This window comes from Equus przewalskii, chromosome 19 (assembly GCF_037783145.1).
Source record: "Equus przewalskii isolate Varuska chromosome 19, EquPr2, whole genome shotgun sequence".
In the NCBI taxonomy this organism is placed as follows: Eukaryota; Metazoa; Chordata; class Mammalia; order Perissodactyla; family Equidae; genus Equus; species Equus przewalskii.
The window spans coordinates 16,876,826-16,901,022 of NC_091849.1; the positions used below are offsets into that span (position 1 = coordinate 16,876,826).

At 35.6% G+C, this 24,197-nt stretch overlaps 1 protein-coding gene across 8 annotated transcripts in view; it reads right to left on the bottom strand.

The window, feature by feature from the left end:
* NUP153 (nucleoporin 153) overlaps positions 1 to 24,197 on the bottom strand; it is an 83,171-nt gene that overhangs the window by 28,683 nt on the left and 30,291 nt on the right. For 7 of the 8 annotated variants that reach the window (XM_070584120.1, XM_070584118.1, XM_070584121.1 and 4 more), the window contains 9 exons: positions 18,791 to 19,039; positions 18,498 to 18,637; positions 18,288 to 18,416; positions 14,183 to 14,299; positions 14,047 to 14,091; positions 13,894 to 13,950; positions 11,496 to 11,642; positions 8,650 to 8,702; positions 8,268 to 8,394 (listed from right to left, as the gene is read on the bottom strand). In XM_070584120.1, coding sequence (XP_070440221.1) covers positions 8,268 to 8,394; positions 8,650 to 8,702; positions 11,496 to 11,642; positions 13,894 to 13,950; positions 14,047 to 14,091; positions 14,183 to 14,299; positions 18,288 to 18,416; positions 18,498 to 18,637; positions 18,791 to 18,956 — 981 coding nt within the window. In that variant the 5' untranslated portion in view covers positions 18,957 to 19,039. The remainder of the gene's footprint in view (positions 1 to 8,267; positions 8,395 to 8,649; positions 8,703 to 11,495; positions 11,643 to 13,893; positions 13,951 to 14,046; positions 14,092 to 14,182; positions 14,300 to 18,287; positions 18,417 to 18,497; positions 18,638 to 18,790; positions 19,040 to 24,197) is intronic. The other variant, XM_008533806.2, reaches the window with a different exon arrangement.

Consider the following 24,197-nt stretch of genomic DNA (forward strand, 5'->3'; position numbering starts at 1 on the left):
AAGAATGAAGAGCTCCAGAAGGGGAGCCCAACATCTGCATATAAACTGTTCAAATCTCTGGCAGACCTGTAAACGACATGTGTGTAAAGCAGATACTAAAGAGCCAACTAAGACTAAAGCGTTACAGCTGCCACCGACAAAGGAGAAAGAGTTCAGATACGTTCACTGCCAGCTCTCACAAACTGAGTACTTCAAATGCATGCAGTTTATCGGACATAAATCATCCTCAGTAAAGCCAACTCCCACCCTCAAAAAACGCAAAATAAACATGCTTTCAAATAAAACCAGTCTAAGAGTATCTATTGCCATAAATCTGCTCAACAAGTTCTTCCGGGTGAAGGGAAATGGCAGCACGTGGGAACTAAGATTTCTGGAAGAAATGGACACTTTTAACTCCCATCTCTCAACAATTTAACAGACTAACCAGACACACCCCCACCCCCAAGAAAAAAATTCAGCAAGAACAAAGGTCTAAGAAACACTATCAATCATCTTATCTAACTGACATCTACAGAGCACTATTCTTCAAAACTGCAGAACATACATTCCCCAAGGTTCATCAGGTAGACCACATGCTGGGCTATAAAACATGTCTCCATACATTTCAAAACATTAACATCATAATTAAACACATTTCTAAATAATCCATGGATCATATAAGAAATCAAACAGGAAATTAACAAAAAACAAAAAGCACTACTATAAATCTTCTAGAAGAAAACAGGAGAACTGTTTTGCAGCCTGGGGATGGGCAAAGGTTTCTCAGGACACAAAGAACAGTAAAAATAATGGGGGGAAAAAAGATAAATTCAAACTTCATAAGATTTAGAACAACTGCTGATCAAAAGATTCTGTTAAGAAAATGAATTGGCAAGCCAGATTGGGAGAAAATATTTCTAAGATATGTATATGACAAAGTACTTGGGTTAAGAATTTATAAAGAGCTCCTGTAACAACTCAATAATAAGACAACCCAATTTTTAAAAGAGCAAAAGATCCGAACAGACACCTCACAAAGGAAGATACACTAATGGCCTTTAAGCTCATAAAGAAGAACACAACATTATCAGCCATCAGTGAAATATAAATTAAAATTATGAGATATTTGGGGCTGGCCCAGTGGTGTAGTGGTTAAGTTTGCATGCTCTGCTTTGGAGGTTTGGGGTTCGTGGGTTGGGATCCCAAGTGCAGACCTACATATCACTCATCAAGCCATGCTGCGGTGGCATCCCACATACAAAATGGAGGCAGACTGGCAGAGATATTAGCTCAGCCACAATCTTCCTCAAGCAAAAAGGAGGAAGACTGGCAACAGATGTTAGTTCAGGGCCAATCTTCCTCACCAAAAAAACAAACAACAAAAAATTTACACAATACCATCACACAAAGCAGAATAGCTAAAATTAAAAAGATGACAATCAACTACTGGTAAGGATGTGGAGTAGTAGAAAAGCTGTTGGTGGCAGTGTAAAATGTTACAATCACTTTGGGGAAAACAATGTGGCAGTTGCTTAAAAAGTTAAACATGGGGCCAGCGCAGTGGCATAGTGGTCAGGTTCACATACTCTGCTTTGGTGGCCCAAGGTTCACAGGTTCGGATCCCAGGAATGGACCTACACACTGCTCATAAAGCTATGCTTGATGAATCAGGGACAATCTTCCTCAAGTAAAAAGGGGAGGACTGGCAACAGATGTTAGCTCAGGGCCAATCTTCCTCACCAAAAAAAAAAAAGTTGAACACATACCAAACAACCTCACACCTCCACTTCCAGGTATTCACTCCAAGAGAAATAAACGTGTACAAAAAGGTACAAGAATAAGAATGTTTACAGCAGCCTTATTCATAATAGCTAGGCACAAAAGAAAAACTACATTGATACGAAGTTCCAGAACAAGCAAAACCAATATATGGCGGAAAAAATGAGAATACTGATTGCCCCCAGGGTAGCAGGTAATGACTACTGACTAAGAAGGAGCATAAGTAAACTTTCTGGAGTCACAGAAATGTCTGACACCTTCATAGGAGTCTGCATTACACAGGTATAAACATTTGTCAAATTCATCAAATGGTATACCTAAGACTTTTACATTTTACTATATGTACATCTTCACTAAGTTAAAAAACAATAAATATTTAACTCTAGTTCATGCTATGTAAGCTAAAGAATCTGAGGGTGAAGTGTACTGATGTCTTCAACTTACACTGAATGCACCTGAAAAATAGTAAGATGGCTATTTATCGGACAAAGCAAACAACAAAATATTAGAACCTAATCTTCCTCAGCACCATCACCAACAACAAAACATACATAGTCCCTGCCCCTAGGGAACTGGCTACAGCTGTTGGGTCACAAAAATGCCAACTATTAGGGAAAAAAAAAAAAAGATGCATTTGGCTATTTCTGTAGGGAAATGTCTTCCCATCTCCAACCCTTAGCCTTATTTTCTCGCCTTTAAACCCTTACAACACCTGGACACATCAAATGAATAACCTATATCTCATGCTAACTCATTAAGCTACATACGTGGCCATAATGGTTCCTTATTTTATTAACCTGAACTGACTCTAAATTTGATTCCTATTCACCAAAATTTTAACTTAGTTCATCAGAAGCAGGTCCCAAATTTGGGAGAAAGAAAGTCGGAAATTCTTACCGGATGCTTACAGACACCTCAAGCTGAACACAAAAATCATCAAATATGTGACTTACTATATAATACCTTTATAATACCCTTCACATGAGGTAGTTACTACTGTTGTAGATGAGGAAACAGAGGCAGGGAGATATATGGCCTAATTTTATACTGCTATTAAATGGCAGACATCCTACAGACACACACTCAATATATTTATTCTTCTTATCCTCATTTTACAGATGAAGGTGATGTACAAAGAGGTTAATTTGACCAAGGTCACTCACAGCTAGTAAGTGGCAGGATGACCTGACATGACAATATCAAGCAATTAAATCTCCCCAAACTCAGTCTTATTATATACTGCTTATATATTCTCTATCAATGAGCTTTTTCATTATAAAACCCAGACTGATATCACAGTAGAGGCAAAATGCCAATATGTTTAGTGACTGACACACAATCTTCACAAATTCTGGAATCTAAGATAAGGTGAAAGCTAAAACACGCTCTTATTACCTCATATTGCGAAATGGGTTATTTTCAACATAGTTCTAGTAACCTGAATGTTTAGTGAATCAAAATGCACCAATCCCTGTTAAGCTGCAACAGTATCTGAAACTAGCATAATTTGTTTACATTCAATTAAAAATAAAACTTCTTCCATTTGACCTTTCCTGAAAGCCTTCATTAAAATACCTACAAAAATGAATCTTCTATTACTAAAAAGTCTCATTAACTGTAACAATTAAGAAACAACCACGGCAACATATTTGACATCTGAAACAAAAAAACAGCACTGGATAGTAATTAAGTAAGGAAGTATCTATCCTAATCTATTAGATAAAAAACACAGTGTAGGTAGAAAATTTGGAGCAGCCAACTATTAGTACATCTTTCCTCAGAAATGTGGAGACTATAACCTCAGTGTGGAACAGAGCTAGGGACAGGAGTCGGGTGAGGCATCTTGGGATGTAAAATTGGCAGTTGGCAGTTGGCTGGAATGAAGAGAGGGGGCCAGAGAAGGGGGGAGTTGATAAAGAGGTCTCAGGGGTTAGATTTTCATAAAGCTCCACAGTTAGCATACCAGGTAATAAGAACAAAAGTAAATAAATTTTTAACCCTTCCCTGCAAAAGTCTCAATACATCAAAGTCATACTAAATATATATCTGCAAGACAGCTAAAACTGAGCTACAGATATCAACTAAAGATCTGAGAAACTCTGTCTTTAAAAATCGAAACCAAAGTGACATAAGCAAAATTCACAAACTTGTCTTCTGGCAAACACCAAACCAAGCGAATGTTTTCCTTATACAAGGATAAACTTTAAAAAAGTAGGGTCATGAATTTTACTGAGAAATATAAAAGCTTGTCTAAAGAAAAAGCTCATGCTACAGTAATCAGATACTAATCTCCTTATGTATACAAAGTAAGCCAAATCTTTTTCGAAAATTTATTTTCTTATTGAGGTAACACTGATTTATACATTATACAAATTTCAGGTGTATGTCCTTGTATTTAGACTTCTGTATAGACTACACCACGTTCACCACCTAAAGTCTAGCTGCCATCCATCACCATACAAATGTGCCCCTTTTTCCTTCCCCTCATCTCCCTCCCTTCTGGTAACCACTATCCATTCTCTGTAAATATGTTTGTTTCTTTGTTTTTATCTTCCACATATGAGTGAAATCATATGGCATTTGGCTTTCTCTGACTTATTTTGCTTGACATAATACCCTCAAAGTCCATCCATATTGTTGCAAATGGCAAGATTTCATCTTTTCTTTATAGCTGAGTAGTATTCCATTGTATGTATGTACCACATCTTCTTTACCTGTTCATCCATCAGTGGACACTTAGGTTGTTTCCAAGTCTTGGCTACTGTGAGCAATGCTGCAATGAACATAGGGGTGTGCGCACCTATCTTTTTAAATTAGTGTTCTTGTATCCTTCGGATAAACACCCAGAACTGGAATAACTGGATCATACGGTACCTCCATTTTTAATTTTTTGAGGAATCCCCATACTGTTTTCCACAGTGGCTGTACCAATTTACCTTCTCACCAGCAGTGTACGAGGGTTCCCTTTTCTCTACATCCTCTCCAACGCTTATTTCTTGTCTTTTTAACTATAGCCATTCTGACGGGCATGAGATGGTATCTTATTGTGGTTTTGATCTACATTTCCCTAAAAATTAGTGATGCTGAACATCTTTTCATGTGCCTGTTGGCCATCTGTATATCTTCTTTGGAAAAATGTCTGTTCAGATCCTCTGCCTTTTTGTGTGTGTGTGCGTGCAAGGAAGATCAGACCTGAGCTAACATTCATGCCGATCTTCCTCAACTTTGTACACGGGATGCCTCCACAGCACGGCTGGCCAGTGGAGTAGGTCTGCATCTGGGATCTGAAGCCACTAACCTGGGCCCCCAAAGTGGAGTGCATGGAACTTTAACTACTTGGCCATGGGGCTGGCCTCCCATGGGTTTTTTTTTTTGCTGAGGAAGATTCCCCCCGAGCTAACATCCATTGCCAATCTTCCTCTTTCCTTTTATGTGAGCCACCACCACAGCATGGCCACTAACAGACAAGTGGTATAGGTCTGCAGCTGGGATGCAAACCCAGGCCACTGAAGTGGAGTGGGCCAAACTTAACCACTACGCCACCGGGGCTGGGCCCCAGGCCCATTTTTCAATCAAGTTTCTGTTGTTGAGCTGCACAAGTTCTTTATATATTTTTGACTATTAACCCTTTATGAGATATATGATTTGCAAATATCTTCGACTGGTAGGGTTGCGTTTTCATTTTGTTGATGGCTTCCTTGGCTGTGCAGCAGCTGTTTAATTTGATGTAGTCCCATTTGTTTATTTTTTCTTTTGTTTCCCTTGCCTGAGGAGACACATTCAAAAAGATACTGCTAAGACTGAGGTCAAAGAGCGTACTGCCCATGTTTTCTTCTAGAGGTTTTATGGCTTCAGCTCTTACATTCAAGTCTTTAACCAACATCAAGTGCACTAACATTCACATTTTAGGCATCCCAAAAAGAGAGAAATAAAGGGACAGAGAATTTATCTGAAGAAATAACAGCTTGATGTTTGTCCCAGAGTGCCTTAAACTGTCCTCCTCCTGTTTAATTCTTTTTTCTTTGTTCTGTTCAGCTTTGGTGATTTCCTCTACTCTGTCGTCCAGATTGCTGACCCATTCTTCTGTGTTATCTACTCTGCTGCTGATTCCCTCGAGTGAAAGTTTCATTTCAGTCATTCTATTTCACAGCTCTGATTGGTTCTTTTTTATATTTTCTAATTCTTTGCTGAAGTTCTCACTGTGCTCATCTAGTCTCTTGAGTTCAGTGAGCATCCTTATGACCAATGCTTTGTACTCTTTATCAGGTAGATTGTTCATCTCTGTTTTGTTTAGTTTTTTTCCTAAGGATTTGTCCTGTTATTTGGGACACATTCCTCTGTCTCAGATTGCCTACCTCTCTGTGCTTATTTCTATGCATTTGGTAGATCCACTACATCTCCTGATCTTGGAAATGTAGCATTATGTAGGAGATGTCTTATGGGGCCCAGCAGTGTGCTCTCCTCTCATCACCTGTACCAAATGCTCGAGGGATGTCCCCTGTATGGCCTGTGTGTGCCCTTCTTTTGTGGCGGGGCCACTATTGCTGTGGGCAGCATGGCTGTGGTTAGCTTGCTCTTGGACAGCACACTGTATCTCTGCCTCTTCCACTTCTCTCTGTGTTGTCCCTTGTTACAGAGGTTCTTTTCACTGAGTTTCCAGATCTCAGAGAAAATTAATCCACATGTAGTTGTAGGTCTGTTGTGTCCAATGGAGGAGGTGAGCTCAGGGTCCTTCTATGCCACCAGCTTCCAAAAACTCCCATTTCTTAAATGTAACTAATCTCGTCTACGTAAAGAGCTTTAATGACAAAAGAAAACTGATTTGCTTAGAAAACTGCAAACTTTTAAATACTGTATGATCAATGGCATTCAAGACTTTAGTTTTCTTTCAAGATGGTAGAATACATTAATACAGTCCCTCCCTTCACAACAGTCCAACAGAGCAACAAGTAGAACCTAAGGGAAAGACAGCCTCACCACTAGTAACTGAGTCAAGTCCCCTAGCCTAATCTCAAATATCAGGACAAGGCAGGCTATATGGGAGAAAACTCAAATGCTGAAGTCTGCTTCTAGTGAGTCAGAGAGGCACAACTACGAAACTGCTAAATCAGAAAAGAGATAAAGAAAAAATGAGGAAGAAAGACCTTCCAATCTAAGTAAGCCTGCAAAGCAAATACCAATAAACATGAAGAAAATCACCACTGATACATACAACAATTTCAATCAAAATACGATTTCATACTTAAGAGAAACTGTTATAGAAGACCTCCTGTTTCAAAGCCTAAAAACATACTCTTAAGAAACTCATGAGTCAGTGAGGAAGTCACAAATGAAATTTTAATTAGAAACAAACTACAAATGAAAGCACTATGTATCAAAACTTAAATGATCCAGCTAGGCTGAAATTCATTTACAGAAAGACTGAAATGAAACCTGAATTCAACTTTAGTTAGAAAACAAATAGAGCAACCTACAGACAGAAAGGTTAATCTAACCAATCTTCAGTTAAACCCTACCTTCTTCAAACTTTCATGCCCAGAATATATAAAGAACTCTTCCTAATAAAAGAAATAACCCAATAGAAAAAACGGAGAAAGGAAGGGAAAACCCAAATGGCCAAGAAACTCATAAAAAGATCTCTCCCCTCTCTAGTAAATAAGGAAATGAAAATAAAACTCCAATGGCATACCATTTCACCTTCATCACATTAGCAAAACTTTAAAAATCAACAAAATCAAGTAGTGGTAAGGATAAAGAAAAAGCAGATCTATCTACTATCATGGGGAAGTGTTATGTAAAACTACCTGGAAGAGCAATACGGCAACATCTAATACGTTTGAAGATATGTATCATCTCCTATAATCCAATAATTCCATTCCTAAACAGCCTATGGAAAATACTGCATGTGTGCTAAGGGAGAAGTGCATAAATATCCACCTGAGGAAGTATTAGGAATCAACCCCTATGTACCCCGCAGAATGAATTTTGGTAATCTTCATACCAGATTATATCTAACAGTGAAATTAAATAACCGAGAGTTACCTTTCACAACACTGATAAATTTCACAAATAATATGAAGAAAAAGGCAAGTGAGATGAATACATACAGTCTTAATCCATTTACATAAATTTCAGAAATGGGCAAAACCTAACTATACAATAATATTAGGAGGGTCAAATAATTTCAATTGCAATCTCTCTTATTTGAATAACTATGGCTTTTAAACGATATCTATGAAATTTAAGGTACTAGGTTAGGTTTTCTGTTGTCACAGTGAAGGAGATTAAAAAAGCCTGGTGGTTTAAAACACACACACACACACACACACACACACACACACACACACACACCCCTTTACATTTTGAAGGGACTGCTTCGATGACAGATTATTCTTGTACTGGGTCTCCCCAAACCCCATCCTTCCCTGGGACCTCCAGTCATCCCCCTCACCACCACACCACACCAAAGCTTTTAATAAACTTCAAGAGTATTAAGTATATAACCCTACCTCCTCCTCTGGAGGTTTAGATGCCACAAAGCGTGTTCTTTCTCGTCTCATCTTGCCGCCTCCACTACCTACTCCAGAAGATAAACCATTGGCTGCAGACATACTGAAATTTGGGTAAGAAAAGCCACTAGGCAAAGAAAAAGAAAATTAAAACAAATGATATATTACTCTGGCCCATAACTTGTTAACTAACTGAATACTTAAAGCTTTAGAACTGTTAACAAGAAAATACGTGTTCAGCTGAAAGTGCCTTTAAAGCTGACAGATTTTTGTGTGTGTAAAATTTCCAATTTTTTAACCTTATTAATCTTCAAAAATGCTTATGTAAATCAAACATACTTTACAAATTACACATGAAGTTTAGCTATAAAGTTGACATTACCTTTCTCGTTGTTCTCTCTTTTGTTCTGGTGTTACAGTTTTTTCATATCCAGTCTAGAAAACAATAAACACACCATATTTACATGCTTGCCTATTTGTTTTAATTTTCTTAATACCACCCTTCTATCTGTGAATGTTAATTTGGAATTTGAATTTGGAATCAGGAACTTGAAGGTTTTTTTAGTTAATGAAGTCTGAAATTTGCAAGTTATAGTCTACTTTCTGAATGGTAACTAACAGTTACAGTGTGATTATATACATATAACGTCACCAAGCACAACTGTCCTTTCAACAAAAGAGTAGGATACAAAGTTAATATACTTACCAACCGCGAAAATATGTTCACTTATCTTTTGTTATGGCTTATTAAATACACAAGCAAATTTACAAAGATATTCCCTTCTGAAACAATTCTTTGCAACTTAGAGTTCCTCCACTGAAAGGAATCAGAGTTCCCTGGAGAAATGGCTGATTACAGGACAGCGCTGGGGCCAGAAACTCACAAGATAAGCCTGGATTATTTTATAATGTCAAAAAGCAACTAAGTGCTCAAAAAATGATGGGGAAATAATAAAAGGACACAGACACCAGTTCAAAGGCCAAATAGAGGAGAACATGAGCATAAGAATAAATAATACTAATAAAGGATTATAATCTTATTGAACATAAGAATTCAAGTTGACTTAAAAATATATAGATATGTAAATACATAAACAGAGAAAAGAAAACTCTTCTTACAGTAGAAAGTCAACTAGTAAATGTAGAATGAATGGTAGAATTAGAAAACCACTATTTGGCAATCTACTAACAATAGGTTCAGGCAAAAATCATCAATAATGCTAACACTAGTGGCTGAAAAGGATATTTATACTCTCAAAGTTATCTCCCCACAAGATACTATTAATTACAAAAGGTAAAATAGTAACTTTATAGTGGAGAAATGCCAGTGACACCACCTTAACTAGTGATCACATTGTCAGTAATGGGAGGAATTGATAGTATGTGCCTCCTGATATGATACATTGAGAAGAGCTCAGCATCTAATCTGTGGTATTACTACCAAAAGTACGTAAGTGGAATCTAATCATGAGGAAACATCAGACATCCACACATTGCAGGACATTCTACACAGTAACTTACCTGTACTCTTCAGAAATATCAATGTTGTGAAACACAAAAAAAGAAATCCTTAAGCAACTACTCTAGACTACAGGAGATGAAGAGACGACAACTAAATGCAAGACATGTTCTTAGATTTTTTTTCTTTTGGGACAACTGCTAACATCTAAATAAAATCTGTAGGTTAAATAAAACTATTGTACCAATGTTAAGCTTCTGGTTTCAGTAAATGTTCTGCAGTTATGTGAGGGAATTCCTTGTTTGCAGAAAACACACGAAAAAGATAAAGCAAATACAGCAAAACGTGTAGTTCTCAAAATTCTTCTCCCAAGTCTATAAATCCACAATTAGGTTCAAAATATTTTTAAAATTTTGATAAAGCAAATATGACAAATGTTAATGACTAGTAAATCAAGATAAAAGAGTAATGGGCAAACACTGTACTATTCTTTCAACTTTAGTTTGAAAATTTTCAAGAAATTGGGTTATCATGAAGATTGAGATTAAATATAAAAAAGGGCAAATTGTAAGATGCTATATAAACACAATAAATACGAAAGAATGCGCTTTAGTTAAATGACACAAGAAAACAGACAAATCCAGAATATGGCACATTTTATATGACAACTGGTCTGATCTCTTCAAATACCAATGTGACTAGCAATTCCATTCCTACAAATAAACCCAAGAGTAATATAAAAACATGTCCACAAAAAAAAACTTGTACACAAAAGTTCATAGTAGTATCATTCATTATAGTCAAAAAGGGAAAGCAACTCAAATGTCCCTCAACTGATGAACAGATAAACAAAATCTGGTATATCCAAACAATGAAATACTATTCAGCCATAAAAAGGAATGAAGTTCAAATACATGTTATGACATGGATGAACCTTAAAAACATTATGCTAAGTAAAATAAGCCAGTCAGAAGGGACTACATATTTTAAGATTCCATTTATGTGAAATGTCCAGAATAAGCAAATCTGTAGAGACAGATTAGTGGTTCCCAGGACTGGAGGGGTAGGAGTGGGGAGTGAGTGCTAACAGGTATGGGATTTTTTGGGGAGTGCAAGATGGTGATGAAAATCTCCTAAAATGGACTGTGGTGATGGATGAACCCTGTGAATATACTAAAACCACTGAACTGTACACTTTAATTTGGTGAATGGTATGGTCTCAGTAAAGCAGTTATTTTAAAACAAATTGGTGAGGGTGAAGATTTGAGGTCTAGAAAGACAAAATCAAAAGCAATGTGTGAAATTTTCTTGGATTCTAGTTCAAAAAAGCAGCTATAAACAACATTTGAATATGGACTAGATACAACACAATTATTAGGAAGGAACTGACATTAATTTCTTCAGAAATAGAAGACAGTACTTAGGAGATGCATGCCAAAGTACTTAGGGGTGGGCAGACATAATGCCTGAAATTTATTTTCAAATATGTAGTTCAACAACACAAATAAAACACACAGATAAAACAAGTCTGGCAAAACTATTTAATCTAAACATTCAGTATATTCTAGTTTACTAGTAAATACTAATTTAGGATTTGATCAAAGTGCCAGCCATTTTAAAGGCATGCCAGTTCATAATCATCACTAATTCACAAACTTTATGCATTATTAGTTGCTAGGTTGCAATGATAGAGTACTTTATTTTACATTATTTATTCTTATTCATTTTAATCAATATTCAAAGACTAGCAAAAATAAACACATACTCACACTGTGCTTTTTATCTATTCTTTGATTAGTCTTCCTTAATTCACCAGCTGGGGTCAGAGATGGTTTAAAATAAACAGTTCGATTTGCTGCTATGGAAACTGGTTTTGGGGTCATGAGTCTCTGAACAGGGGGATACTGAGAGTCCACCTTACAGGTAAATGGAAATCAAAGACAAATTTTTATTTTCATACATATCAATGATGCCTATCTAAAAATTATTTGACAGTAGCTAATATAACCTAGAGACTATGAGTATTTTCTAGAGAAATACCCAGTGGATGCAAACAAATACTAAGAGAAAACACTGACAGTAATAGAACCAACGATGTATACAGAAAAAAAATGTTTGTTTATTTATAGCTACATAAACACCTATATACATATCATCCCAAAATGGTTTCATAGATTGATTCATTCCAGACTTAATGACTTTCACACACATGTGCATACAACACACATGCACACACACAAAATAGGAACTATATTCAAAACCACTCCACAAATCTAAGCTTTTACAGAATGAATTTCAAATATATGAACTAAAACTAATTTTGCCACATTTCCTCCAAATTACTATCTAAATTTTCTTCAGCTGCAAATAAGATATTTTTAAACCAGCTATGAAAATATTTTATTTGCTAAAAATGTGAACTCTCTCCAAGTTAATTTTCCTCTATTGTTATTTAAAACTAAACCAAAAGTCTTATAATTTAAGTCTAATTAGTAGAGCACTGTTAAGAATTCCAAATCCTAAAATGTACTGGCTTTATTATCTAAGTGCACAAGTATTTTGTCAACAGTCTTTTGCTACACTGAAACACAGTAAAAATCCTGCTGGTGTTAGACGACTATAAAACCAAGAACTTCTACTATGTCCAAAGACTGTAATACTATGAATACAGTCCTTTCACCCGGCAGCAGCTGTGAACAACACTGGTTTCCAGGGCAAGGCCTCTGTACAGTTACTAGCTCTGCCCTAAATCCTCACCACAAGTGTGATCCTACAACTCAATGAGACAGTCTGTTTTGTAAACCCATCTGATTACATCCATGAAACCAGAACTACAATACTGTATTCTGCCCTTTATATACCCTTGCACTCATTAATAAAATTTTATTGATACTATACTCAACAATTAATAAATTTTTATTGAGGAAGACTTCTATTATGGTATAGTTTTTAAATTCTACTTCTTTTTAAACAATCTGATATAAATGGGAGTCTGATAAAAGCAGCTAACAGCTTAAATGAATGCCGTCAAAGCAGCTAATAATGGATTCCCTCTTGCCTGATTACAAATGTCCAGGTAATTCTAAAAATTGAGAAGCAACACCATCCCAAGAAAATCTCAATTTTAGCGTTCTTCTCTGCATCAGAGTTTCAGTAAAAATAATTTACCAATATCTTGAATAGAGTCCTTGCAATTAATTCAGAGAATTATAATTTTAATCAATTATTTCTGGGGGAACTTGGTGTTGTAACAAATGTTTTTACAAATAAGGATCTGGGAATCTCCTTCCCCTGAAGGATACTTAACTAGCCACACACATAACCAACAAAAAATGGAACTCTTTAACCCTTGCTAGTTAAGCAAGCATTTTACTTTTTCCACAGTAACCTCCAAAGCTAATTTTAACCGAATACAATAAAAAGGGTTATCAAGATATAATCTATATTATATTTTTTACTAGCTCTGCTATCCTAGAACAGTATTTTGGCTGACAAATGAAAGATATGCCAATTTGAAATTCTATTACACACAACAGATATTTTTTTTTTTAAAGATTTTATTTTTCCTTTTTCTCCCAAAAGCCCCCCGGTACACAGTTGTATACTTTTAGTTGTGGGCCCTAGTTGTGGTATGTGGGATGCCGCCCCAGCATGGCCTGACAAGTGGTGCCATGTTCGCGCCCTGGATTCGAACCAGCGAAACCCTGGGCAGCCAAAGCGGAGTGTGCGAACTTAACCACTCGGCGATGGGGCCGGCCCCCAACACACATAACAGATTTGACATAATGTTTGTTAACAAGGAAAGTTTACCGAGATAACTATGTTCCAGAAGGGTTTTAGTTCACTGAACTTCTAATTACTAAGCACTTCAAGCTCTGTTCACTTTTATTTTTGTTTATCAAAAGGCAAGAGTTACTCACGAAGACTGGCAAGATGCTGAAGATGGAAATGCCAATAACCAAAAACTACTGACTGAGCATCACTACATACACAGCGTTGTGTTAAGGCCCTCACAAGAGGTTACAATATCTAAGTAAAAAAACCTTATTTTTTAAACACGTTCCCTAATGACTATCAACTAAATGCACTTTGCATACTTGATAACTTAAAAATAAATACAACAAAACTGCTGATACTTTAAATAAATAAAAACTAAAGAAATATTACCTTTTCCCTTTTGGCCTGAAAGTCTGTGGTGGTATCTATCCCACTCCTATTAAGAGGCTGAAAAAATAAAACACTATTAGAATAGATGGGAAACTTTGAAAAATGACTTTCATCACCAATATATCTCTTAAAAAAGTTTAAAAATCAACTTACAGAATTCAGAGGAGAAGAAACAACAGATGGAATTCTTTTTGCATCCTGTTAATGTAGAAATAATAACAAAATTAAGATTTTTCACTAAACAAATTTTGTTACACTCCTGCATTTAATTGTGATTTTAAAAATTTACCGCTAGAGGGCTTGACATCTTCTCTAAAGACTGCAATATTCGCCGAGCTGTTGAACTAGTCACACCATAGGACTGTGCATTGAGTTGCTTAGCTTTCATCTGTCTTCTGACCGGTGCCTGTAAAGTAAACATTGTATTATTTGTTGGAAGCATAAACTCTAAAACACGTATTTCAGGCAATGAAAATGCTTACAAAATAGAATGGATGCCCAAAGTGAAACAGGGTTAAGGTGTTAGCAAAACTTTATCTCTGGGTGGTATCATTAAGTTTATCATCAACTTTTCCCTTTTGCCTTTATCAGAAATCCAGTTCCCTAAGAAATTACCCTTACAACCAGAAAAAAGTGATAAGACAGCATGCACCACTCTTAAGATCTGCCAGCTATGTTAAACGGGAAAAATTAGGTAACTGGTAAAATGTTCTAGCACTACCTTGATCCATTTATCTCTGATGTTTACGTCAAAGAACACTAAACTAATGAGAACGGCATTAAAATATTGGTTATTCTGGGTATTAAATAATATTTAGTTATAGTAAATTCTAAGATAGCTACACAAAGAGACTGTAATTTCTACTGCAATTGAAATTAAACATTTTAAATTGACTTGCTTCTCAAATTTTAATGTAAGAAAAATTTTAAATACTCGGCTATTTCTTAATAAATGACTTTTTAACTTTCTTAAAATTGGAGTTGAGGAAAAAACCTTATCAACAATGGACAAGTACCCTTTAACAGACAAGCTATGTTTACGAGTCAAATAGAAACACTCCCTTTTCTCAAGAATGCATTACAACATTTCAATAACCAAGTGACTACCACAAAACAAAGTAGTTTGGCAATGTTTAATATAAAAAAATACTATCACGATCAAAATATAACTGTTCCTACAAATAGCTGATAATATCTGAAAAAGTGAACTACAAGAACCACTTTAATGTTTCTCTGATACCAAATATTCAATATATTTTCAGAGTAGCTGCAACATTCTACATTAAAGATGCCCATTAAAGATTGCTGTTCAGGCCAGAGGCTTTGGCAAACATAGGCAACATTAAAATCCTCTAGGAAAACATGACAGTCTATTTTTTCACTGGATTCTACTAACCACTGGCTTCTCAGGGCCTCAGTTCACAAATCAATAAAATGGAACTGAATTAGAATCTTTACTATAGCTCCCAGCTCTAATGCTCTAGGAAAGGAACAGCAAACAAATTTAATCCCAAATGTCAATGATAAACATTTGGAAGCCTGTGTTGAGAAGGATTCTATGCATATGCCAGGACTCAGCATTAAAAAGTACAGGATTCAATATAAGAAACAGAAGTAGCAGCAGGAATATACTCTGACTTGAACTATTCTGTGAATCATAGGCTTGGATAATCTTATCTTCTATTAACATGCTGAACTATTCTAATTGTAAAAATTTTTTTTAAAAAGATTAATATGAGCCGGTTTAAGCTTTAAGAAAATGCTCCCTGTGTAACTCCAACATCCAGTTAACACTTTCTTAAGTAAAATACTGCCTTTCATGAGCACACTCAGAAATAAGACACAAAACTACTGTTAATTATACATGGAAGCATCCTCTAATTAGGAAAGAACGCTAAAGAGAAGACAAAATCTTCCAATACACTTGTTTCTGTTATTTCTACGTCTGTCGTGGACTGTCATCTTTACACGGATTTCCCTCTCCAAAGCCTATACGCTTAAAGCACTATTGCTCCTCCATCTTCAAAATGCCAAAGCCTGTAACGCAAGCACCATAACATACACACAAAACAGAATTTTTACGATCCTCAAGAAATTCTTAGGACAAAGCATAGAATGCTGCAATTTACCTTTAGTTGATAATATGTTTTTAAAGTTATCAATTTCCGATTGTGCTCTGTTGATATGTAAATACAACTGATTTTGTATATTGATCTTGTATTTTGTGACCTTGAGAAGGTTTGTGTCTGTAATTCATCAGAAACATTGGTTTTGTAGCTTTCTTGTAATGTCTTTGTCCGGCTTTATTATCAGGGTAATGTTGGTCTCATAAATATGTTCGGAAGTATACTCTCATATTATATGAAAAAGCTTGTCTAGAATTGGTATTATTCCTTTCTTAAATGTTTGGTAGAATTCGCCAGGGAAGTTATCTGGGCCTAAAGTCTTCTTTGCTGGAAGGTTTTTAAGCTATGCATTCAATCATTGAACAGACTAGTCAGGCTATTTATTCTTGACTAATACCAAATAACGTGAAATACTTAGGTACAAATCTAACAAAATATGTGCAAGGTCTGTGTGATAAAAACTACAAAACACTGATTAAAGAAATTTAAAGACCTAAGTAATGGAGAAACATACTGTGTTCATGGACTAGAAGACTCAATTTTGTTAACATGTATATTCTCCCCAAATTGATCTTTAAATTCAATGCAATTCTAATCAAAATCCCAGTAGACTTTGTAGAAACTGTTATGGTGGTTCTAAACTTATGAAAAAGCAAAGGATCTAGGAAAGCCAAAACAAGCTTAAAAAAGAACAAAGTTGCAGGATTCACATTATCTTGATTTCAAGATGTACTATAAAGCTACAGTAATCAAGACACTTTAGTGTTGGCCTTTTGCCAACAAAGATACATAACACAAAGTCCAGAAATAGAGCCACATATGTGGTCAAATGATTGGTGACAATAAGGCAAATGCAATTCAATGGAGAAAGTATACTTTCCCAGACAGTCATGTTAAAAAATGAATCTTGATACATATAAAAATTAACTCAAAGAGAATCATAGGCCTAAATTAAAACCTAAAAACTATCAAGCTTCTGGAAGAAAATATTGGAGAAAATCTCTGTAGCCTTGGGTTAGGCAAAAACGCCTTAAGACACAACACCAAAGACATGAACCATAAAAGGAAAAAAACCAATATACTGAATGTCATCAAAAGTGAAAACTTCTCTTCAAAAGACATTGTTAACACAAGCCAGAGAATGGGAGAAAATATTTGCAAAACATATAATAAAGAACTTACATCCTGAATAATGAACTCTCAAAACTCATTAATAAGAAAATCCTATTAAAAAAACGGGCAAAAGATTTTAACAGGTATTTCACTAAAGAAGATATATTGATGGCTAACAAGCACGTGAAAAGACACTCAACATCATTAGTCATTAAGGAAATGCAAATAAAAATCACAGTGAGGTAGTTACCACTACATGTCTTTTAGAACGGCTAAAATAAAAAACAAATAACTGATGAGAACAAGTGCTGGCCAGAACACTCTTACATTACTGGTGAGAATGCAAAGTGGTATCAGTCACTTTGGAAAACAGTTTGGCAGTTTATCATAAAGTTTGGAGTACACTTACCATATGACCTAGCAGTTCAAACTTCTAAGTATTACTCGAGAAATGAAAATTAAGTTTCACACAAAATGTCCACAGTAGCTTTATTCCCCACTTTGCCAAAAATTAGAAACAACCCAAGTGTTCTTTCACTGGTAAATGGATATACAAACTGTATTATAACTCAGCAATAAAAAGGAATTAACTATTGATATATGCAAAAATATAGATCAATCTGAAATGCATTATGCTAAGTAAAATAAGCCAGATTCAAAAGGCTACATACTACATGATTAAATTTATATGACATTCTGGGAAAAACAAAACTAAAGGGAAAGAAAACAGATCAGTGGTTGCCAGAGGGTAGAAGTAGCACGAAGGAATGACTACAGCGATGTACAAGGTAACATTTTGAGGTGATGAAAATGTTTAATCTTTTGATTGCAGAAGTGGTTACCCAACTATACGTGTTTAGTTAAAATTCAAATATTCTAACTGGCAAAATTTTACTATATGTAATTTATACCTCAATTTTTTTTAAAAAAAGGAATTAATCAATCACACTTTCTAAAAAACACACACAAATCCAATGCATAAAACGTTCGCTTAGGTCTAAAATAATGTTCATATACTCTCTAAATGAAAAGAACGATTACAATCCACAGTTCTATAATTTTACCAAAGAATAAGTGAACTAAAACTCTGAGTGCCAATAGTTACTTATTATTTTTTCAAAAAAGGCTATCAATCTTTCTCCTGTTTAAACCAACCTGATATGGTGCGTTTTGTAGTTTAGGCTGTCTTACAGCAGCTGCTGCCCCACCATATGTTGTTTTTCCAGGATAAAAAGGAGAATCTCCAAGCTGACTTGTTTTAAGGATTGACGTATTCCCAAGTGACTGCACAGAAACATAATGATAAATTATAAGCAATAAACACTCAAAACTAATGTGATTAAATCAAATGTGATTAGTACTCACGGGGGAAAGTGGTACAAAGGCAGATAAGTTGAATGCTGGTTTTTTGGAGCTGGTGGCAGTGTGCTGTGAGAGTGAATGAGAACGTTCAGCCTCTGGGGACCACAGAGGTGGCACTGAAGTGTTCTTTGACACAGCTATATCTGAAAGAAAAATATGTAATGCATAGTAACAGCACTAATTACAAAACCCTGGATTTTTGTAAATAGAAAATGAAAATTACAAACAAATTAGAAAAAAATAATCCAATGAAATTTAATTTTACTACCAAATTTACTACCAAATGCCAAGAATACCTTTATCAGAAGCTCTAGAGGAAAAACCACTGGTAGTTGAGATGTTATCATCATCATGCTGAGAGGTAGAATCTTTAATTTCCTTTACAAGGGAAAATCCAGAACTGCCGATTGGGAAGGCCGAGGATGTGGAGGGCTGACAGTGTAACGAAGGAGATTCCAACATGGAGAAATTCAAATGGCTCCGATGAAGAGAAGGCCTTGTTAATACATCCGGATAATTTGAAGCCGTACTAGTTGTTGAGGGTTCTTAAAAGAAAAGCATAAGTGTTACAGATATACAACTTAGAAAAAGCAATACAAATGGTGTTTACTTTAAGAAAATATACTATATAATAAATACAGCTTCAATTCAAATCCTTGAGGCCTCCCATGTTAAGCCCAATTTAAGATATTCTTTAGCCAAAGTTTCAACTATCTGAAATTAATTTTCCTAACCTAGTATCAAAATATATTTCAGCGATCACATACAACTTTCAAAAGTGCCTGGTTCTTGATTTTCCTTAAATTGATATTACTACAAAATCTGCTCATAAAAAATAAAAGCAAAGTAACCATATAAGAAAGCCAAAACACAAAAAGGATAAGCCTGCCCTCCAGAAACAACAGTTATTAAATTTGTATATCCTCTCAGATATTTTATATGCACGTGCAAATGTTTTCGCCAATCAAATAATCATGCTTTTGCATCCTGTTTTACGACTTGTTTTTCTATTCCAATGTAATTTTATCTCTACATACAGAGCGCATTTCCTTTAAAGACCACATTGTATTTTACCACACTGATTTACTCTAACTATAAATATATATATGTGATTGTTTCCCTAACACTCTATCAAACATACATGCACTTATATCTGCAGACTTTTAAGAGTATTCTTTTATATAAATCCATGGTTCTTTAAGTATGTATGTAAGACAAACATGAGGAAAAATTACTCAACAAATAATCCTAAGTCATCCACAAAAAAAATTCTGATTCTGCAAGTCTGAAGCTGGGCCCATAAAGTGGCCTAAGCAGTCAAAGGTATCCTGAGAATTCATGGAAAAAACAATTACATGTGGAATTGTTCTATCATACTAGATCAGAGTACATGCTCATTTTTGTTTATGAGAGATAGTGTGATTCAAAGATTTCCTGTCAAGTTATACTTCCACAAATAGCAAATGACAATTTACATCTCCCTCATACTCTCTAATACTGGATAGTAACCTTTTCTGATTTCTGTCACTCTAATTTGGGAAATGCCATAACTATTTTATTTGCATTTATTTAAATGAGAGGGGTACTGAGCATCCTTCCCTATATTCGTTGGTCATTTATATTTCTTCTGTTAATTACTTACTGATATACTTTCTCTTACTACCAAAATTAGTTAAGATCTACTTTCTTTTTGATCAGTAAGATCAGTGTGATATAATTTGAAATATTACAACAAACTTTTCACTGTTGGTTGAATTCACTCATTTTTTGATGGTGTCTTCCGTAATACAGAAGTAACTTTTACCTTATTTACAGTCTTTTACCATTCCAAAACTGTAAGAAATAAAAAATTTTACTCATTTCTTTTTTTGGGTACTGTTGCTTTTATTTCAAAATAATGTTTAATCTTGACTCCATGTGAAACCAGTTATGATGTAGTAGTGAAGGACTCAGTTTTCACTGTTTTCCAAATGATAAGTCTGTTTACATTCTAAAATAACGTTAAATAAGCCATATTTTCCTGATTGAGAAGCCACCACTACCACATACTAAATTCCAAGAGGCTTTTCTACCCGTTCCCCAATGATGTCTGTAAATTTCTGTACCAATACCATAATGCTTTAAATACTTTCACTTCAGAACACATTTAATGCCTGTAAAAGTTAGTCCAGGGCTGGCCCAGTGGCATAGTGGTTAAGTTCGCACTCTCTGCTTTGGGGGCCCAGGGTTCACAAGTTTGGATCTGTGGTATGGACCTAGCACTGACTGTCAAGCCACACTGTGGTCACATCCCACATAAAAAGGGAGATTGGCACAAATGTCAGCTCAGCAACAGTCTTCCTCAAGCAAAAAGAGAAAGAGTGGCAACAGATATTAGCTCAGGGCCAATCTTCCTCACACACACACACAAAAAAGTCAGTCCACTTTACACCACATTGCCCTATTCTTTTTCAGAATTTTTCTATTCATGTTCAGGCGTATTTTTGAGAACTTTAGAATCATTTGGCAAGTTTCCAAAGACTCTTCCAGTTAGGCTGGAATAACTGGGCCTCCAGACTAATCCTACTGTAAATAACTTAAAATTGGACAAAATATGAGGCAACAGCTTTCAGACACTAGAAAACAGCACAAGAAAATTCATAAAGTGAGACCTATCACTACCCAGGCTGTTTGTCTAGGAATATTTTCAGACCTGGCACAAACAGCTGGAGTCCAAGCAAAACACAGCAGGCAGAAATCAAAATTAAGGCCACTGGTCAGTAAAAAAACAAAAGACCAACTATGCAGGGAGGGGCCTCCAGAAGTCCACAAGCTGTGTCTAGAGAGAAGATGGGCTATACATATGCAGAGAGAGACCACCTAAGTCTTACCAAATAGCAGCTGCTATGGAGTTGAGAAAACAGATGACAGAAGGTGAGCAGTGCTAGGGGAAAAAAGCAGTGCTGAGGACAGTGAAGTTCCAGAGCTTTCAGAATTCAGAGATCCCATAAACACCTCCTTAAATCCCTGGCATTCAGCTGAGATACCAGAAAAGCTTCCCCTTGGGACTAGGGATCATGTCCTAGAACAAGACCTACTGGAGACTCATCCTAAAAAGCCACAGAGGAGACAAGAGTTTGCAGACTAAATTCCACCACATAGGGGACTTAAGAAACACCTTGGACTTTCCACAGACACACATTAACAAAGCATAAAACTAAATCTACAGAAGTTCAAAATCATCACAGGGCTGGCCCGGTGGCATAGCAGCTCGGTTTGCAGGCTCCACTTCAGGGGCCTGGGGTTTGCTGCTTTGCATCCCGGAAGCAAACCTAGCACTGCTTATTGGGCCATGCTGTGGCAGGTGCCCCACACATAAGTGGAGAAGATGGGCACAGATGTTAGCTCAGGGCTAATCTTCCTCAAAAAAAAAAAGTTCAAAATCATTCAGTAACTACTGTCAGCTAAAACAAGAATCAATACTCTTCAGAGGACGATAACAGAATCCACAATCTCTACACATATTATTCAACATGACAATATTTAGTCAAAAATCATTTGGTATTCATAAAAAAAGAAAATATGATTCATAGCAGGAGAAAAAGTAGTCAACAGAAACTGGACCCAAGATAGCCAAGATGTTGTACTTAACAAAGGCTGTAAAATACTTATTTTAAATATGTTCAAAGTTCCTAACAGATACGTTAAAATTACTTCACTGTGATCACACTGAAATTAAAAGATTTCAAGAAGGAACTAATATCATTTCCAGATTGTTTTCCTACCCACCTTTCTTTTTGTTCATGTCTCCTTCACATCCCTCATCAGGACTTTAAAGAACTTCTTCTTCTAGAGTGCCATACACTTCATAAGTATATTTCTATATGTTTTCATTGTTTGATATTTTAAGTGGGATCCTTTCTTCCTTCATACTTTTCTAACTGGTTACTGGTTAAAGAGTGTTGTTAGATTTTTTTATCAATATTAACTTTGTGATTAATTTCTAGAATTCTCTTATTCAAAACAGATTTTTAAAAATCAGTTGGCTTTCTTGGGTTTTCTAGGTATCATCTGTAAGCAAGATCATTTTGCCTCCTCCTTCCCAATACTCATACATATACATACATCCTCTTATCTAATTACATTTTTAATATCTGGAAGTGGTGACTGGGCGTCCATATTACTCCTGATTTTAATGGGAATGCCTCTCATGTTTCACCATTATACATGATTTCTGGCGTTTGGATGACATGTTAAGGAAACAGTAGTTTCCAAATTCCAAACAGAAATAAACAAGATTTTAAGTTCTGGCAAATGCCTATTTAGTACCTATCAAAAAGAAAATGTATAAGATCACTTCACCTATTAACATGCCAAATTATAGTAATAATTCCCTAATGATGAATGATTCCTTGCATCCCTAGATTAACTCTACCCAGTGAGTAAGAAGAGTCTACTATTCTTTAACGTGCTGCTGGATTGTATTTGCTACTCTATAATTTTCTTCTATGTACTATCTTTCTAAAAGTTTATCTTCAAAAATATTTAACAGCTTAAGCAATACAAAACAATTCTTGACTATTTAGTTTCAAAGTGCTATTATACAAAAAATAAGGTGTAGATAAAAAGTCAATCAGGACTAGAAGGAAACATTAATAACATAATAAAGGCCATATATGAAAAACTGACAGCTAACATCATACCACTGGTGAAAGACTGAGATTTTCCTCTAAGATCAGGAACAAGATAAGGATGCCTGCTTTCTTCGTTTCTATTTAACACAGTATTGGAAGCTCTAGCAAGAGTAATAAAGAAAAAGAAATTAAATTTATCCAAATTGGAAAGGAAGAAGTAAAATCATCTCTGTTCACAGATGATACATCTCATATGTAAAAACTCCTAAATGTTTCACAAAAAAATTATTAGAATAAACAAATTCAGCAAAGTAACAGGATAAAAATTTCACACACAAAAATCAGTTACGTTTCTAGATACTAACAATGAGCAATCTGAAAAACAAATTAAGAAAACAGTTCCATTAAAAATAGCATCAAAAAGGGGCCGGCCCTGTGGCCGAGTGGTTAAGTTCGAGCACTCCGCTGCAGACAGCCCAGTGTTTCGTCAGTTCAGATCCTGGGCACGGACATGGCACCGCTCATCCAGCCACGGTGAGGCGGCATCCCACATGCCACAACTAGAAGGACCCACAACTAAGAATATAAGAATATACAACTATGTACCAGGGGGCTTTGGGGAGAAAAAGGAAAAAATAAAATCTTAAAAAAAAAAAGCATCAAAAAGAATAAAACACTTAGGTATTAACCAAGGAGGTGAAAGACTTGCACAATGAAAGCTATAAAACATTGCTGAAAAAAATTTAAGAAGATATAAATAGACAGAAAGACATCCCATGTTCTCAGACTGAAAAACCTATTATTGTTAAGATGTCAGTACCACCCAAAGCAATCTGCAGATTCAATGCGATCCCTTTCAAAAACCCAGTGACAGTTTTTGCAAAATAGAAAAAATATCCTAAAATTCTTATGGATCTCAAGGGACCCCTAAAAACCAAAATAATCTTGAAAGCGAACAAAAAAAATTGTAGGTCTCACACTTCTTGATTTCAAAATCTCACTATAAAACAGTAATCAAAACAGTGCAGTGCTGCCATAAAGATAAACATATAGACCAATGGAATAGACTAGAGAGCCCAGAAATAAACCC